At 35.5% G+C, this 19,949-nt stretch overlaps 1 protein-coding gene across 3 annotated transcripts in view; it reads left to right on the plus strand.

Annotated features, from left to right (window-relative positions):
* The window catches only part of LOC127411783 (protein arginine N-methyltransferase 3-like), a 72,599-nt gene extending 52,855 nt beyond the window's left edge, over positions 1-19,744 (plus strand). Inside the window, exons 14-17 of one of the 3 annotated variants that reach the window (XM_051647548.1) lie at positions 5,044-5,088; positions 8,582-8,632; positions 10,110-10,197; positions 19,279-19,744. In XM_051647548.1, the coding sequence (XP_051503508.1) occupies positions 5,044-5,088; positions 8,582-8,632; positions 10,110-10,197; positions 19,279-19,388 (294 nt within the window). In that variant the 3' untranslated portion in view covers positions 19,389-19,744. The remainder of the gene's footprint in view (positions 1-5,043; positions 5,089-8,581; positions 8,633-10,109; positions 10,198-19,278) is intronic. The other 2 variants (XM_051647556.1, XM_051647566.1) reach the window with 2 other exon arrangements.
* The last annotated feature ends 205 nt before the right edge of the window (positions 19,745-19,949 follow it).

Genomic DNA, 19,949 nt, shown 5'->3' on the forward strand with positions numbered 1-19,949 from the left:
TTTTTCAAGGTTGACCACTTGTCTTCTATTTCATCTCAAGCATGCTCTTTACTACACATTTGTCGAATTAAGATGTACACAAACAGAATTGTTTGGTACGTTCCACCAGTGTGGGATGTAATTATTTATATTTGTATAATTTGTCTAGTTTTTTTTTTTTCTGGGGAGTGGGGGGGGATTTTCTCCCCTTTTCTCCCCAGTTTGACATGCCCAATTCCCAATGCGCTCTAAGTCCTCATGGTGGCGTAGTGACTCGCTTCAATCTGTGTGGCGGAGGATGAATCTCAGTTGCCTCCGCGTCTGAGACAGTCAATCCGCGCATCTTATCACGTGGCTTGTTGAGCGTGTTACCGCGGAGACCTAGCACGTGTGGAGGCTTCACACTATTCTCCGTGGCATCCACGCACAACTCACCACGTGCCCCACCAAGAGCAAACCACATTATAGAGACCACGAGGAGGTTAACCCAACGTGACTCTACCCACCCTAGCAACTGGGCCAATTGGTAGCTTAGGAAGCCTGACTGGAGTCACTCAGCACGCCCTGGATTTGAACTTGCGACTCCAGGTGTAGTAGTCACCATTTTTACTTGCTGAGCTACCCAGGCCCCCCGGATTTGTATAGTTTAATATTGAAAGCCTCAATCTGAGAAGAGGCCAAAACAATAAAATCTATATGTTAAAGACATTTGAAAAGTGCCAAAAATAAATGAGGAAGGCCTGATAAAATTCAAAAAGTTAGTTTTAATGAGACCTTCATATAACATAAAGAAACTAGTTGAAATATGTTCATTTTAATAAAAATCATTGAGTTGAAGAAACACATACAGTACAGTATATTAATTTGTGACATTATTGATTGTGTTTATCAGTACTAGTTCCAGCAATCAGGAACAGGCTACTGGAGATCAGTGTTGTCGCTAGTGTATATACCCACTTTGTTCCTGACATAATGTGTGGTTTCATAATTTTTGAAGCAAGACTTTAGATTTTTAAGTAGAATGTGCTACCTAGACGATGAATGTCAAGTTGAACTTGACAGAAAAACTGTCAAATGTTTTTATTTTTATTTTATTTTTTGTTACATTTAAGATCAGAAAATGTGTATATATGGAGAACATCCAGTATATTTTTAAAATGTCAATGTTTCTCTTATTGTTAAAAATTACCCCTTCTCAGAACGCACATACTGAATGCCCCCTGTATAAAAAAATAAATATAATTAAAAAAAAAAAGAAATTCTGTTTTTAGAATTTCGGTACAACCAATTTGCAAATTGTACATATCCTTGAATTTAAAGGGGGAAAATTCTGTTGATATTCATAGATGGGACTCTGCACTCTATTTTACACTGATTTGTCATTTAATTATGGAGGCACCCTAAAAATGGAGGGAAAAAAGCTGTCGTCCCCATGATTGAGTGCATAGTCTTATTCTCCCGCCGACAGTCCATTCATCACATCAGGCTGCCTAACCTTGCATTAAATGAACAGCGCTACCCTGCGCTCTCGTGCTCGGCCGGAGGAAGACAAATAACGCTCGCTCGCTCTTACTGTTGCACTGGTCCTCAACTCACTTTGTCCACAGGGACGACAGTCTCTCCTCTCTCTCTCTCTCTCTCTCTCTCTCTCTGTATCTCTTATTCTCTCTCTCCCTACCTAAATGAGACACATTGATTTTGAATTTAATTTATTATATATATATATATATATATATATATATATATAGATAGATAGATAGATAGATAGATAGATTTATAATGTTCACCATTTTTCATTTCTGAGGTTTAAAATTATTATTTTCAAGTCTGTATCACTCTGTTCACATTTGAAAACTTGAAAATCAACTGAGCTTATGCCCGCTGCACCATGTACCATGTGTATACTGTAAATATGTATCAACATCATGAAGCAACTTCTTTAGGTATAAAATATTTTTGACAAGTTTGTTACACAAGAAATGCATCACAGCAGCTGAAGCCCATCTCAATATAGTTGTGCATATTGTTTGTGTCAGTGGTGGTTTACCCCAAAGACACATCACATCAAGTTGCAACAAGAACAATCCTGAATAAAAAATGTATAATAATAATAATAATAAAAAAGAATATATAATGGAGAAGAAGGAACAGTGTATGTTGTCCATCAGTTGAGAAAAAGGCAACCTATAGAAGTAAGCCAGTTATCAGAACTGTGAGTATAAGAGATAATAAATTAATTCTACTCTATCTAGCACTGAGTAACTTATTGAAATGGTGTAGTAGGTTAACTCCCACATCTGTGCGGTCATTGGGTAAAATCATGTCAGTGCTAAATTATTTACTGCATTCGCATTGATTAATCAGGGGAAAGTATCATCGTCCTCCACAAACTTTACAATTGGTGATACCACTACTTTGACAATAAGTGAAAGGCACACTTTCTACAAACAGTAAGAGGTATAGTTGTTTTTGCCTTCCAGTTGAGAGTTGTTGAAATAGGAGGGGTTAATTAAAAAGATAGGTGTAAATAATGTAGCAGATGCTTTTATCCAAAGCGACTTCAAGTACAATTATTACATTGCAATCCCTCCCATTGCCAGCTCTGAGGTTTAACCAGTATACCTCACCACCCATAAATATTGTAATACTCCCGATCCCGGCTGTTTAGAACCATAAAGTTCTAAAGCAATGTTCTTGCCCTACCAATCAAACAAGTTGTCACATTGAAATCCTACCATTGGGTGGACTAGCCAACTTTGTAACACCAAAGTCGAAATTTCAACATTCCCGTGGTTGCTAACTGTATGTACAAATTCACAAAAGCAGGTACATTTTTTTATTTTGGCAAGATAATACAGCCAAGCTTTTGAATAATAATAACTGCACTCACTTGCCAAACTTATGGTCCATGTTTTGGTTTACAGGTCCATTTTCAATTATCTTTCATTCATGACTGCAACGTTATAACTATAGTATAGTACTAACTATAGTATAGTACTATAGTATAGTATACATCACTATAGCATACTTTGTATACCTGTACATGTGCTGTGTTCTGACTGAAAAGACACTCGCTTTTTGACTTTTATGAGAAGCATTGCTAAGAGTGTGTAAAGAGGTAGAAGATTGCTTAACTTTTTGGCTCTAGAATCCATTTACTGAGCCATGTCATTACTATAGAATTTGTAATGTGTCCTGAATGACACAGACCTATTGTGCAAATACTCCTTTTATGCATGTTTATGTTTGTAATATATTTAGTTGTTCTGCACATTATATGTGCATATATCAGTTTTATTTGGTTGTGTTTTCCAGTTCCCTGCAATATCCAGTGTATCGCAGAAACCAGGAAAAGCTAGATCCACATTATCACTAGTCCCAATTTATTCCTGGTGTAATATGTCAGTGTCAGGATTTTTTGCAAAAAAAACTTGACTGTATAGTACATTTTACTATTAAGACACTATGCGAAGTTGGCCTAAAATGTGTTTAAATTGTAATGATATAATGTGTGCATAGCACTGTATAATATGTTTCAATTGTCAGTGTTTCAGACATTGTTACAAAATACTGTAACTAGTTAACCTCCTGAGGACTGAGCGTGACTGCTGTGTGCATTTTACATTTCCCTTTTTTGATGTTTAACTAGTAGCACCTTATAAACATGCAAAAAAAAAAAAAAAAAAAAAATTTTTAAATTCTAGAGCAAATAGTTTTCCTAAAAATTGTTGGCAACATACAGTGTGTGGACAGCAGGACTAAGTTGTGAAATTTTAAATAAGACCAAGCTATAGAACGTCTCAATTTTTTATCAAATTGTTTATTATGATTCCAATAGTGTTAGTTATTCATGTTTTTGAGACTTTACATCTGAAATTAGCATAATTAATTATGCTTCAAAGTATTGGCCAGCATCATCCAGTCACTGCTAAAATAAAATTATACATTATAAAATCTGAATCTATGTACTAATTACCATTGTCCCATGTCTGCCAAACATGTTGAGAGGTCCAAACATCATCTGCAGCCTGAAACTGAACTTTTTATCAGAAGTTTGGTTTGAATACACTTAGCTGCATAGAGAGCTATAGGTTGCTCCTTGTTCTCTTGCTCCCTATTTAGTGAATTACTTAACCTCCAGTGTGCTGTCTGTCTGCACTGGTCTCAAAACAGTTCGAAATGCACCTTATTTATACCTAACTACATATAAAGCCTCTGACAGCTAAATTTTTCAACTTTTGGATAAACCCATTGATTCTCATTTTGAAAATGCACAGTAAATATAGGATTTCTAAGGAAAAAATGCAGTGTGACATTTCGCGATAAATCGCTCAAATTTAAAAAATGGCATATCAGATGAGACTAGAGGCTCTAAATTTTGACTTAAACATGTTTCAATGTAAAAGCTTAACTAGGTTTCTTACCAGATGTAGTTTTGTAGGTGTTTCTCCCAAAGACAAACTCTGCTGGGGTCGGTGCCATGTTGTTTGGTCACATGACTTGTGCGTCAAAAGTTTAACCTTTTACTGACAACACAGAATCTCCTGAAATGAGATCAGTTGCTTTAAATGAAATTTAATTATGTGTTGCATATAGAGAAGCAAAAATACAGCATTAACGCATGTGTATGCGGGGTCACACGTGGTTAAACAAATATCCAAAAGTAGAGAGTGCTGCATAAGTAGGGTATAAAGTCCAGATGCTGTATGGTCAAGGGTTAAAATTAATCCAAAAAAGCAAAATAACCACGCCACTCTTATTAAAAGCCTTTATTAGGCCTATCTCATAGCTGTATCCAAAAGTGACTCAAAAATAGACACTTCCTATTTATTTAGTTCAGTGCTAACAAAAAGAGTTACAACCATTTCATATAGATAAAGGGGCATGGATTGTTTCTATTTTTTGCTGAAAAGAACATTTAAAGTGATTTCACTAATGATACAGAATTGAATTTGCCTGCATTTGCCTTACTCTCTACCCAAGCTCACACTTATGTATGTGACTGTGTGTGTGCCAGTAGTAATGTCCTTCCCCCCTAATTAAACCCTGTATATTCACTTCCAGTGCGGTGGAACGTCAAGCTCTGAGGGAAAGCTGAATACCTGCAATGTGAGTTTTGGTGGCATTGGTGTGTTTTGTGCACATGTGTAAGGGAGATGCCGGGTGGGGGGAGCAGGGGGAGAGCTCGAGGTGGTCGAGTGTGACGCTTTGCACGCGTGAATAAACCCCATCAAAAGCGCATTAGCTCTCCCCCTCCATAGCTCGCCGCATAATTGTATATGGCTGCACCACACTCTGCTCTGACATGATAGCGCTGGAAAGGGCTTGATGATGAATTGCTCCCCATTGGTGTTAGCAATGATGATAATTATTAATTTTCCCCCGACCTGTTCTCAGACTTGCTGAGCAGCTCCGTGCACTGCCTCCTGGGCTGGGAAACAGCTCGCGCGCATCACTTATCTCCGACATTCCCGGGATGTGAAGGCTGAACACTTTGATGAGAATAAAAAGCCTCCGTTTCCATTTGTCCCCCTTTCCCCCCACCATCTCCTCCTTTTGTGTCTGCTCTTTCACTCCGCCCTGGTGCGTTAACGGGGGTGTTTTATTTTGTTATATTTTGGCAGAGAGTAACTTGGCTCTGACCCCATGTTTTCCGTGCATGTCCTCTTTTGTCGATTCCCGGTTTCTGTTGACATTTCTGGGTAATTTACGCTGACAAAAAGGATGAACCCGTTAAAACTAGAGATTTTGAGACACTGTACATTTTTGTTTCCCCAATATTTATGTAAAATAACTTGGTGGCAAAAGAATATTCATCACAAGCTGTTTTGGTTTAAATAGTATAACAATTATTAATTGATATATGGGAAATACAAATTAATGGATGAAAATGTTATGTTAAAAGGCCTTTAACATTTCTCAATCTTTTTAATCATCTTTTACAAAAATGCCAAATATATTCAAAATATAACTTAATTATTTCTTTAATTTATTATGTAAACATTTTGTTATCTTTAATCAGGAGGACATTTTTAAAATGTTGTTACATTGTTATAACAATGTTATGACAGTGTTATTAATGTTAGCTTCCATCTGGAAGTTGTTTTTAATGCTTAAAAGAGAATATGAATTTTTGCCTGCTGTAACATAAGCCTGTATGAAGTAATAATGTACAACACAAATCTTTTGTTGAAATGGTGCTAAACCCTTGATTATGTTGCTGTGGCTTTGTCCTCTTAAAGCTATTTTAAAAGAAGAAAGGGGAGGATTAATAATTGGGTGTTCAGCTCCATTTCGGTGGGGAGAGAGAGTGGGACACAGGCATCAAGCCAAAGCTGTATTTCTTCCCACAAGGTCCCTGGGATACTTCAGGCTGAATGGCTCACATTATCACTGCAGTGTCCCCTGGGAGTTCACAGGGTGACTGTGCTCTGTTTTATGTGTGTGTGTTTGTGTCCATGTGTGAGAAAGTGTGTGCAATGACACAAATTAGCCATTCATTTTGGGAAAGCCTTTCTAAAACTAGATACTTAATTAAACAGCTAAATAAGAGCATAACTTACTTTATGCAACAACAAAAAAAAGAAATTTATGACAGCTTGCCCCCAATCAAACATATTTATCAGCTGTTGTGATCAGTGACAACAAAGTTCATCTTTGGCTTAGCAAATGAAAAAATCCACTTTTCCTAGCAAATTCAATAAGTAATTAGGCTTGATCTGGTAATTATTGCTCCACATAATGTCTGAAAGCATTCATTCATTAAAATCCATAATTGCACTTCCCAGTCATCATTTCTTCCTCACAACCTCAGTGACTTTTCATTTGGTCTTAACTGTCTATTTGCTTAGGTTTGAGAACTGTATTTGATTTAGATTTTGTGTGTTTTATAATACATTTATAAATAAGTAAGTTCTACGAGAAATTCTGATCTTAGAAGATTAAAAGGTTGGATAACACTTTATTTTAGGGATCATAAATTAGACAGTAATTCATGACTAATAATTACACTTGTAAGTGACTAGTTATGGACTAGTTTGACATTATAAAGTGTTTATTAAGCCTTTGTTGGCTGATTTCTTATTCTTGCTTATAGCCCCTTTACATTTGCTTTTGTCATAACAATGAATTTATTAGCTAAAAACAAAACATATCAATAGCTATTATGATGCAAATGACATCCTTTATAGGTTCTCAGTACTCTGTGTGAATGTGTGGCTTATAAGTATGTAGAATGTAGAATGCATATAGTATTTCAACAAAGCAGGGAAGGTTAGGGTTAGGTGTTGGTGTAGGGTATCTGTGGGACACTGAAGTGATACTGTATGGTAGTATTTAATTAGGGGTGCAAATAGCATCTAATACTATTTGCACGTAGTGCAAAGAAGATGCTTTTTGTTGCTATTTACAATAAGCAACAAAAGTCTCTGCCTTATACATTTATTTTATACTTATAAGTTACTAGCTATTGGTATCTTTTGTTTTTACCTAATAAGTTCATTGTAAAGAGGCTATTAGGCAACGGTAAGAAATCAAAAAAAAAAAAAAAAAAAAGGCCTAATAAATTCCTTATAATTCGAAACAAGTCTGTAACTAGTCCCTTACAAGTCCAATTATTAGTCATTAATTAGTCTAATTTCTGATCCCTAATATAAAGTGTTACTGAAGGTTGTTTATCTTCACATTTAAGATTTACAATAAGAAAAATAGAGCCACTTTTAAAAAATGATAGATTTTATAAGCTTTGGCTTAGGTTTTGCAAATTTGTAAGTTGTGGTCAGAATTTTATATTGCCATTGTATTCAAATTTAACATTTTATTTGCAATTGTAAATATTTGTTATACAAAATGTTGCAATGTTCTGTTTCTAAAGATTGATATCTGAAAAATATGGAGAAACACATGTAAACTACACATATCACTATACATATTCCATCCTTTTCAGTCTTTAAAATGGAAATGAAATCACCTCTATTTCCCTACTGTTTTCTTTTCCTTCTCTCTTTGTACACATTTGGAGTGTTTCCTTCCCTTTCAATTGTTGTCTTGCTTACCTCTCTCCTTATGCTTTTTTTTTTCTCTTTAATACTATGTTCCCTCTCTCTTTCCATTGATTGTGCTCTTTGTGTGAGCGAGCTGGCCCTCGTGTTGTCAGCTGCGTCAGGATTAAAAGCTATTAGTTCTGCATCATTGCCACTACAAGTATGCTCCTGAGATTGATAGAGTTACTCCACTGACATTGGGGGCAGGTTGGGACAAAAACGGGTAATTTTATTTTACCATTATTGTGCCTATTGCATAATTTCTCCTCATATTGCATTTAAGCAAAAAGCATCTTCCACATAGTGTGTATTAACACACACAACCCCAAAATTCAGGTCATTTTTCATTTTCATTCTACGTTAAATTATGATTTTATCTTACGACTTTTTTTTCTTTCTTTTTTTTTTTTTTTGCAGCATTGCCACAACACAGCTTTTTTTTATCACTTGTCAACACGTCTTCTGTACCGTATTTTGCTAATTACTTTCAGGCAGCCCAAACAAGTGTGAGCATTTACTAGAATGTCATGTTCTAACCTCTCTCTCATATTTCATTCTAGGCCATCGTGGGCTATTTTGACATTTTCTTTGACAAGAACTGCGGAAACAAGGTAAGCAATAGTGCTATGCTGTTTAACAGCTAGCAATTGCTGTCACACCTTGCCGTCTTTTAGGCCCGAGGCAATTGCAATGAAATCGCCAGCCTTTCATACCTAAATGCTGAAATAAGCATTTGCCTTCCTCCAGTGACCAACTGGAACAGGCAATGAAATAAGCTAAAGCCATCAGCTACTGGGAGAGTGATCGTGCACTGGGTTCTGATAATAGACCCTTTAAGCAGGAGTATGTGGAGGTTTCTACCATTCTTGTGTCACACTGATTAAACTGATTTTATGTTTTTGATGCCTGAACATCTGAATTTGCTTTAATGACCTTGTTAACAACTGCTGCAATGTTGGCAATGTTTGATCTGGTTCAATTTTTCAATGTTTTTTTTTCCCCCAGTCAAAAAAAAAACGGCACCCTCGTTTTGTCCTTTGGGTCATTTTTGACCCCCATTGAAAACCATAAAAAATGCATACATTCTTGATTAGTGTACAACAGTGCTAAAGACCCCTTTAAATTTATTTTGTATTTTATTTTATTATTATTACTATATATTTGTTTTATTATTATTATGATTTTTATTGTGGTCCCAAAATGTGTAATGATGTGGAAAAATTAAATGTATAAAATATTGACGTAGTAACATAATTTGTAAAGGAAAATTAAAAAATCACTTTTGATATTTAATATCTCAACTATAATACAACAACTTATGATTAATTCTGCTTTTATAAAATGAACAGTGTACATTTTAGAGTTACAATTTTAGTGCATTCCTATTTCAAAAATTAATCTCTATCGACTCCTCCATTGCAACAAATCCATTCCATCCCACTTATATTAAACAATTTGTTGCAGTGTTACAGTGGTTTATGAAGGTGCAGTAGGCGTTTTTATTTATTTATTTATTTATTTTTTTTGCCATCTAGTGTTTTAGGAGAAATAGGCCTTTTACCAAATACCCTGTCATCTAAAATCATTATTTTACAACATTATTTGTTCAAAATTACTCTCTATGTGTGTTTTTGTTCGTGTGGACATGTGCATGTGTGCATAAACCCTGTTTGAGAGGAAAGTCTGCAATTTGTGAGAGATCCAGTACCCACTGGAGCAGGTGGGGGAGCTAAAAAGCTAAAATGAGTTGTGCACAATAAGACCAGGCACATGCATTTAGAAAGTACATGGGGTCAATTTTGAGTTTATCAAATCATGGACACTCTCGGGCCATATATGTTCTAGATCAATTCAGAGTTTGTTTACACTTTATTTAGTTTTTTCTCTTTTCTGTTTATTTTCCCAAACCTCAGTCACTTTCTTTTATCTCCTTGTTGTAAGTTTTCACTGTAGTTTTTAATATTTGACACCAAAACTGAGTATTTACTTTTCTTCTGTCAAGCAGAACAAGTTTATATCACGATAAGATAAATTGTGCTGTTACTTGATATAAATTGTGTTTTAATGTGGTTGTGTTTTAAATTTTAGGTCATGTTCTCCACTGCTCCAGATTGCACTAAGACCCATTGGAAACAGACAGTCTTCTTACTGCAGAGTCCTATCTCTGTCCAAGCTGGTTTGTACCCTATTTTTATATATTTGGTTTAACTGTCTTCACACCTGTGTTTGCATGAAGCTCTGTGTAGATGTCTTTTAATTGGAAAGTGATCTGGCAAGTACATATGCAGCCATCAACCTTTTTTAATTGACAAAAAAGGATGTGTCACAGGGCGGTATATCTTATCTTTCTCTATCTTGACAGTTGATCCTAGAACGGTGACACAGGTTATTCGTCAGTCATTGAGAGACAGACAGATGATTGAGCAGTCCTACGGCCAGTCCACATAAACCATGTGTACAACTATCAGTTCGTTGCTTCTGTGGAGAAGTACATGATGATATATATTATGTCTACTGGGCTTAAAGATGAAATAACACTTCTGGGTTTTAGACATTTATTTAGGGCCATTATATTTGTTGATTCCTTTGGCTTTTGTTGTTGTAGCACAAAATTACATGATGAGGTTGTGTGCTCTCTTATTACATTGGGTTTTCACCTAAACTAATAAGTAATTGAATTCACATGAGCCTGAAAGAATTCTGACTTTTAACACACTTTAAAATATGCTAAAATAAGCATACAATAATGCAACTGAATAGGGGACTTAATTAGATGAATATTATTTTAAGTAGCCATTAAAGTCAGCGGTTTGCAACCTATGTCACTTCTATAATGTGATACATTTCCAAGTGAAACAGGATATTTAATTATATTTATAATTCAGCAAATATTAATTTATGATATTAAACTGATTAATCAACATATCATAATTAATTTTATTATCATTTTTAATCGATTGACAGTCATTTTTTAATCAAGCTGTGCGGCATTGAATTGATGATTTGCCCTTTATTTATGCAAAAAAGCGACTAATGTGAGGTGAACTGAACATATAAGAGGTAGGGATGTGAATCAGAATCATAAATGCTAGTGTTGGGTTCGAGTTCACCTTAGTCGAGTCCGAGTCGGACTCAAGACTGAGTCCATAACAGGCTGAGTCCGAGTCAAGTCCGAATGAATCTGTTCATGAATCTGAATTAAAATTGTAACCGTAAACTCAACATCAATATTTTAAGCTTATTTTAACCTTCATAACTAAGAAAAACAATTTGTCAATATAAATGCAACAAAAACACCTCTGTTGCATTTCATATTCACGTTATGATTTGTATCCTGCTGAACAAACTTCAAATTGGTTTCAGAATGAAAGCATATGCTTTAGGTGTATGTAGACAAAACTGTCCTTCAACACACTTCTTACTGTGTTCTGTTTACTTTTTCAATTATTTGTTGATTTTCCCCCTCAACTCAAACATAGACTAAAGAAAGTGAAAGCTGCATTTGTCATTACAACCAGAGTTATTATTTTGAATTTTAATTTAGTTTTTTTTTCTACTTAATTTTCAAATTGTCCATTCTATTTAGTTTAGTTTTATCTAAAATTATGGGTGAAATACATGTAATGTAATTAAATACATTTAATGTGTTTAATACATTTAATAAATGGTAATATTAAAACATTTAATAATGCCCATAAAATTAAACAGAAAATAAAAACAGATCAGATACCATTAGAAATGTATTTTTATTCCACTACACTTCATACTTTTCAATCCTCCTGCTGTGTCCAGTCTGATAGAACATTCGTTCTATTTAATAATTAGCAGAGTTGGGGAACGTACTTTCAAAAGTGTACTCACGTATTGATGTTTCTGGATGAAAGTGGCAGAGCACGTGTGGCGATCTCTTTTGCGCGCACACATACAGCATGCGCATGGGCGAAAGAGAGAAAGTACTTTGAAAGAGTGCACGCTGCTGCTCTCAGCCAGAATAATCACACGTAAGGACATATACACGTGAAAACTGATGTGCAGAATCAAATACACAATGTATGATTGTACTATCTGTAGAGAGCACATCATTATGAAGACAAAGCCAAATCCCGGACATTTAGAGGCAATTTTGAAATCCCGGCCGGACACTTTTTTCAGGTCTGAAAAAGAGGACATGTCCAGGAAAAAGAGGATGTATGGTCATCCTATGTTACGTTATTTGTTTGCTTGTTTGTTTGTCATTGCATTACAAATGCCACGGACTCGGCTGGACTCTGAAAAAAATCCTGAGTCCTAAAGGCTCGAGTCCGAGTCAAGTCCGAGTGAAAATGCATCCGAGTCTGTGACAAGTCCAAGTCCATTAAAATTGGACCCGTGACTCGAGTACCCCAACTCTACTAAACGCCTTAAAAATTGCCTTGTGTTTCGGTACTGCATAAGAGTAACGCAGAACATCTACACCTAAAACAAGGCTCTGTATATTTGTAGATGGCGAGACAGTGTTCAGGCCTTGCTAACAGATGAAGTGTGTCATATCATAATAGGAATCGGAGAAATGTCATCTGATGCACAGATGGATGAAGGTGCTTTGGTCACTTTCTCTGATACTGCACACCATTATAAATGACCATTGACTAACTGAAGCTGTCCATGGGCAGTCCCCGCAGCAACTGTTTAATGATAACCATGTCATTCACTTGAAGGTCTGATAATACTACTTACAGTATTTATTGTTAATACCTAAATTTAACTTTGACAATTGACCATTTTGCTCTACCCCTCAAAAAAACCAACATGATCTCATGAGAATGCGTATGTATTCTTATGTAAAGTTTGGTACTAGCAAACGTACATTCTCTTACATTTGCACAGACACCGAAACATTCAATATTGATGTATTTACAGCATCTTAAGGTTTTAACACCCTTAGAAACTTACAAATGTTTACGTGTACTGTTTGAATCGACTAATATTGAATTAATGGAATTAATCAGTTAATTCCAATGGCATTTATAATCAATTAGAATAGTTAACATTTATTTAATGCAGATGACATTATAATATGAACTTTTAACTTTCATTCAGTTCTGTGTGATTTCTGCTGCCCTATACAACGTTTTAAAGCATTATATAATTTTAACCAAGACTAAACCTTAAACTGTTAAAATTAATAAAAAATCTGTACTCGTTTAATCATTCATTAAGCATTTAATTTTAATTTTGTTGGCCAGGGGACACAAAAGGTGTTTTCAGAATATGCCAAAAAAAAAAAAAAGCAAAGTCAACCACAAAAGCTCCATAAAACAATAATAAAAGTAATCCGTTTAATTTGTTTGCTATAATCCAAATCTTCAGATAGAATTGTTTGAGGAATAGACCAAAATTCAAGCCTTTTATTCGTCTTCGTCTCCATCCGCTGTAGCGCCCCGGCCGTAACAGTCAACCCGCGTTGCTTTTGTTTTCATAATTAAAAAATTGCCACCTCAAGAAGCACAAACACAGGTTTTACGACCGTTATGTCAAATGTCCATTGGCTCTCAAGTGTCTCGTGACCGTTTGCGACTGCCATATTCTGTGATGTATATGTTTGAATGAGATATGACAGATTGACAGTGCCGTTACGGAGTGCATCAGGAGAAGATTTCCAGACATTAATAACTTAAATTTCACTCTCTACCTCACACAAAGCTATTAAATGCCGTCAGGGAGCACGTCAGATGGAGCGCATCACCCTTTGAACTAGTTTTCTACTGAATTTTGCAGTTTTTCTGAAGAAATTATTGTGATTAAATGTATCTGCCTGTTACGTGTTTTATATGCTTAACAAATGGTTATGGTTAGGTTTAGGAGTAGGTGTGGGATTGGCGGCTGTAAAATATATATAAATGAATATATTGTAACAAACATTATTGTCACTGTACATTAATCTACTTGTTACATCTTTTTATATTGTTGAAAAGTGGTTATGTTTAAAGGTTGGAGTAGGTTTAAGGGATTTAAATTATCTATAAAACAGTAAAAATGTACAAATATATTTATAATAAGTTTGTGTATTCAAATATATTTGTCATGGATTTGTCAATATTTTACGTTTCTAAAGCAGTAAATACGTAAACAATTTTAAGTTTTAGATGCATTCAAATGTATATATTAAACGTTTTAGTGTCTATTCCAACGTTCAAACATGTACGTTTAAATGTTACAAATACTAATGTACAAATGGCTACATATATTAATGAAATCAGGCTGAAAAAGCAAAAAAAGGAAAAATAATATTTGTTCAAATCTGTGTCTCTCACTAAAAGGCCCTGATGATTTATAGTGATTGTAATCTTGATAAAGGAGTTGTTTTTCTAGCGTGCCCACTCACCTACAGTACAGTAGCTCTGTGATCAGTCTGTAGCCTAAGGCTTACTACCATATGAGTTTAGAGTCTGTCTTCTCTTTGCTTCACTGTTGTCCAGACCATATCTGCAAATCTGTATTAATGTCAAGATCAGAAATGAATATGAAGGAATAGTTGTTCGAGGGAAAATGCATCAAACACTTACCAAAAGTACCACGATATAACCATGTTTTTTGGATAAAACATCATTATCATTTATAACTTGTGAATTTAAATTAGAATTTTAAGTGAACTGTCATGAATAATGATTTGCTTGAAAGAAATTATTCTTGAGGAAAAAAAACATCTGTCAGTTGAAGCTCAGGTTGACGTGGATTCTTATCCTGTTTGTGTTTGTTTACTAATTACGCCTTCACATGCAGTGGCATCAATTGAATCAGCCTTCATTTGTCATGGTTTAGTTTGTTTTTTTTATCAACCATTATAAGGGAAAAAAACATTTTTTTATTAAAGCTTCATTTGTCATGTGTAACCAACCTTTGAGCTGGAATTAAAGAGGTCACCTTATATCTACTCCACAAATTAGGTAATCTAAAACTGAGATTAACAGAGAAATTATTTATTGACTCAACAATGCAATGGCATAACTTGTGTATTTCTGCCAAATTATACTTAAAACTATGAGGAAGTGCAATCTGTCTGCAGTGCGAAAAAGGTCCTTGAGGTGTCAGAGCAAGGTTCCTTTAGAGGGAGGTGTGATCATTTGACACACAGGGGCAATGTAGTGTGTTTGTGATTCTGAAGGCCTGTTTTATGCATCTCCTTTATGGGTACTGCAGATTTATGAGGTAATGTGCTACAGAGAGTCTGTTTTATAATGCAGCTTTTGTATCTAGTGTGGCAGTGTTTGATAACTGCAATAATGATTGAACATTAAATATGTTGATATCTTATATTAGTTTCAATATCATGTGACAAAAGTGATTTTATCTTAAATTAATGTTGTCATAGGCTTGATGCTTGTTCTGTAGCATTCTTTATCCTGTATGCAATCTAGTTTCTTCAAGAAATGCATCAAGATGTTTTATGTTGTCTTGTCCATTTCTCGTTTCAGCCTCCGTCACCCTTGGTTGCATTGGCATGTATAATGCAAATGGCACCAGGGGCGGACTGGCCATAGGGATAACCGGGACTTTTCCCGGGGGGCCGGCCGCGGAACGGGGAAACTCCATTTAATTAACATGCATCAACAGCGTCTTTTTTCACAGACCTTAGACAAGCACCAATCTTTTTCTCACCTTTATTTCTACAAAATGAAATCACACAGTTCCTTAAACTACATCCAGAACTTTGACATTTTACCAGAAATTGCAAGGTCAAGTATTTGCACTCTTCTATTTTTGGTTTAGTCAACAAACCTCAGAAGGCTTTATTCAGTCATGTATCAAAGCCCACCGGCAGTAACTGAGGAAGTGATTATTATGAAGTGCAGACACACACCAGTTGGATCACACGTCTGCACACAGCCAATTTCTGGGGGGCACTGAAGTTTAATAGATCTTTGTGCCATGGTGGTCATCATGAGATAACTCATGTGTGTGTGCATTCTTCTCTCTTGGTAGGCAATATATTGTGATCTGTCAACTCTTTCACTGCACGGTTGATTTTAATTAAAGGAATTCATATTAGAGCAATTGTTTTCACAAAAAATGTCCAGACTTCAGCACTTGCTTTGTGCTCTTTTGTGCAAAAAAAAAAAAAAAAAAAACTTTTGACAATCTCTATTCCTGACACGGTAGTTTGTGACTTGTTTGCCAATACATTTTTACAGTGCTTGCAAGGAAGCACTGAATTGATATTCCTCAAACAGTCTGGGTAGGGATTTGCTCTAAACCCTTAAAGGAATATTTTGGGTTCAGTACCAGTTTAGCTAAACAGACAGCATTTGTGGCATGATGTTGATTACCACAAAAAAACATTTTTACTCATCCCTACTTTTCTTTAAATATAAAGCAAAAATTGGGGCCTGGGTAGCTCAGCGAGTATTGACGCTGACTACCACCCCTGGAGTCGCGAGTTCGAATCCAGGGCATGCTGAGTGACTCCAGCCTGGTCTCCTAAGCAACCGAATTGGCCAGGTTGCTAGGGAGGGTGGAGTCACATGGGGTAACCTCCTCGTGGTCGCTATAATGTGTGGTTCTCGCTCTCGGTGGGGTGCATGGTGAGTTGTGCGTGGATGCCACGGAGAATAGCGTGGGCCTCCACACGCGCTACGTCTCCATGGCACTTACAATGGGAGTGAATATTTGGAAGGTTTAAAGGCAGAAATGTGAAGCTTTAAATTTTATAAAGACACTTTCATTAATTCTTCTGTTAAAACTCATGTATTATTTGAGCTGTAAAGTTGTTTAAATTGTCATTTTTACAGTCATTTTAGGGTTTGTTGACATTACTGATTGGTCCCATTCACTTCCATTGTAAGTGCATCATTGTAACCCAGATTTTAGATTTTTTTTTTTAAAGAAAAGGAGCAGCAAGTCAAAATTCATTTTTATGGTAATCAGTATTCTGCCACAAATGCTGTCAATTGAGCTTAACTTGGATTGATCCTGGCATATTCCTTTAACCCTAAGTAAAGTTTTACAATTAATTCAGCCCGAACCACTTTACATTCAAACATTTGTTTTGTAAGGCTAAAATTTGTTTTCAGCCTTAGGTAGTTTTGTCAACTTGATACTTTTTAAGACATTTAAAAGTGCTATGAGCAATTACGAATATGAACATTCACTCAAAAAATAGCTCTTTGGCTGAACTCGATTCAGTCGTGGACAGTGGTTCCATGTGAGTTCTCTTAACTTAAAATGATTATGTATTCTCAACACAAACACTTTGTGTAGAAGGAACTTATATGAATTAGGTAAACACAATAAATTTAGACGTGTCAGTGTAACTCAAATAAATATATTTAATTTAAGTAATTACTAGTGAAAGTAAATGTTAGCATGCTAAATCCATGCTGGTTGGATGCACTAAAGAGTATAGTTTAGTAAATATATTATGATTAACACAGCATTTGCTCAACAAAGTAAGCAATCAATTTCATGTGCAATATTCTCTGTCCTCATCATTAGCTCAAGCTCCACCCTTCACCATAACGGTAACCCCTAAAACTCCAACTTAACAGAAACTCTTCTAAATCTCAACATGACAAAACATTAAACACCAACAAGTATGCCACTTTATATTCATCTTGCACAAAAACACATAAAATAACACTAAATTTTAACATGTACTCTCTCTATTGAGTCCCATGCAAAGCATGCCAGGAAATGGAAATACCCTGCCCAGTTTCATCAATGCTACATTAACACCACAAAAAGTATTCATGTTGTCCCAACTCAAATGTATTAAGTAAACTTTCATTTTTACAAATTTAAATGGATAGAACCCAATGAAATCAAATTGTGACAAAATGTTCTAGAATTGTGTTGCTTTAGTTTGTTTTAATGAAGTAAATTGAATCCATTTGTGTGTGTGTGTGTGTGTGTGTGTGTGTGTGTTTTCTGCTTGTCATTTCATAAAAACATCACATGCAGCAACTTTAAGATTATGTTTAAAAATCTCCCATTGACTTACTGTACATTGATAGATTATTCAGTATTCAAAATTTAACCTACAGCAATTAAATCATCATAATTTGCAGGTTACTGGTTCAAACTGAACTGCAATTGGTTGCAACATAATTGTAATTGGTCATATCTTCCATTCATAAATGTAACCATTCACAGCCACCTTTACACTACAAAGTCATTGTGTTAATTCCTGGGGTGCAGCTGACTCCAAAGGTACGTGCTGATTGTCACAACAATGGCAAAGTGCTCTGATGCAGCATTTACACTGAACCAAAGCCTAAAAAATTCACTTAAACTTTAACACTATTCTTTTGCTGTCTTGCAAGCACTGTTGTTTTCAACAGGATACACAAATCTAGCTACTTTTACACTCCTTACTGGTGCTTGCTTCCAAGAGTAACAAATCATTTAACTTAGAACTCAATATATATATTTTTTTAGCCTTTCTTTTTTGTTCTGTTTAATTTTTACCCTCTTGTGAGATGAATGAGGTAAAGGTAAACTGGTGAAGTTTACAGAAGCTAATGTCTAATGGGTTCTCTATTTTTTCCATCTTTCTCGACCTGCCTTTTTTAGTTTTTTGTATTATTTTTAGTTTTTATATGGGAGGTGTGATCATTTGACAGTTATAGGCAGAATAGAACCAACGTGACAATCACAGCGCACTGTGTGACAGCCACGTCTTAGTGCTCCCATCACCTTATATGAAATAAATGCTGCAGTCAGCATTTGTCGTGCATGTAACCTGCAGCAAGGAGAGAAATGGAGGAGGGAGGGCTTGTTTGCCAAATGGGTAAACATTCATTTATGGCTGGCAGTGAAACGTGAAGTTAATCAAAGTGATTATCTGGTGTAATCATCGTCATTGTCTTCAGGCCGTCCTGAAAAAGCATGTCGCCTGTATTCATACTGTAGTCATACTGTAGCGAGCAGCAGCTTTCTCCACCATCTGGAGTCAATCGGCATGTCAGCCTCCCCATCTCCCTAGATTCTTTCTCTTAGCTTCTGTTTTGCGCTGTTTTCAATGGGACACAGTGAGAGGCAGAGGTTCAAATATAAGTTTTCACAGAAAAGTAATGCAAGATATGCTTTTTTTGGCTGAATTAACTGTGATAAAAAAAAAATTTAAGTTATGTCTAGTATGTTAATATGTGTCAGGAGAGCTCTAATATCTTACATTTCAAGCTGGTGTGAAGGCTGTCACCATAAAGATCATGCTAAATTTTAATGATCAGTGTCATATCCTAATGTTTTTCACTCTATCTTTCTACTTTTCATTGTGCAGGAGAAGATCTTCCAGGTCACATTGCAGTACATAAGAACAGAAAGGACCCCAGGGCACTGCTAATTACAGTCACCCTTGCTGGCCAGAAGCAAACCTACAGCCTACAGTGAGGGGACTTGTTTTATTGAGGGGAAAAAGCATCCAGTTCTTAAAGCAATCCAGTCTGTTATAACTGAAGCATTCTATTAAAAAGTGTCTTTTCTACAAAACATCACTCATGGATGGTGTGTATTATAGACCAAAAGTTGTCAATGCTTTTTGTCCAAGCTGATCTTACTGTGACACACATAACAGGACTATAATACTGAGTCAACAATTTGTATAATTAATGAAGCACTGGCTTTCTTTTAAGCCACTGAGTTTTCTTGAGGTGCTTAAATGCCTCCAGCAATGGAGGAAGTCTTATTTCCCTTCTGTTTGAATAATGACTGAATGAGTGTCTTAACAAATAAAGGCTGCCATTGAATGCATGTGGTCAGTTTATGTCAATTTGACAGTATGTGCAATTTTAAACATTAATGCGAAAGGGCTTTCAAAGTTACATTATGAATTAAGTCATTTCTCATTTATTTTAGATTTATTTACATTTTACCAGAAGCCTATATGTTTAACACATTTGTGTTAATAATTACTTAGGCTATTATGTTTTTGCTGTTGCATTTTAAAAAATT

The sequence above is a fragment of the Myxocyprinus asiaticus genome, chromosome 2, assembly GCF_019703515.2.
Source record: "Myxocyprinus asiaticus isolate MX2 ecotype Aquarium Trade chromosome 2, UBuf_Myxa_2, whole genome shotgun sequence".
Classification (NCBI taxonomy): Eukaryota; Metazoa; Chordata; class Actinopteri; order Cypriniformes; family Catostomidae; genus Myxocyprinus; species Myxocyprinus asiaticus.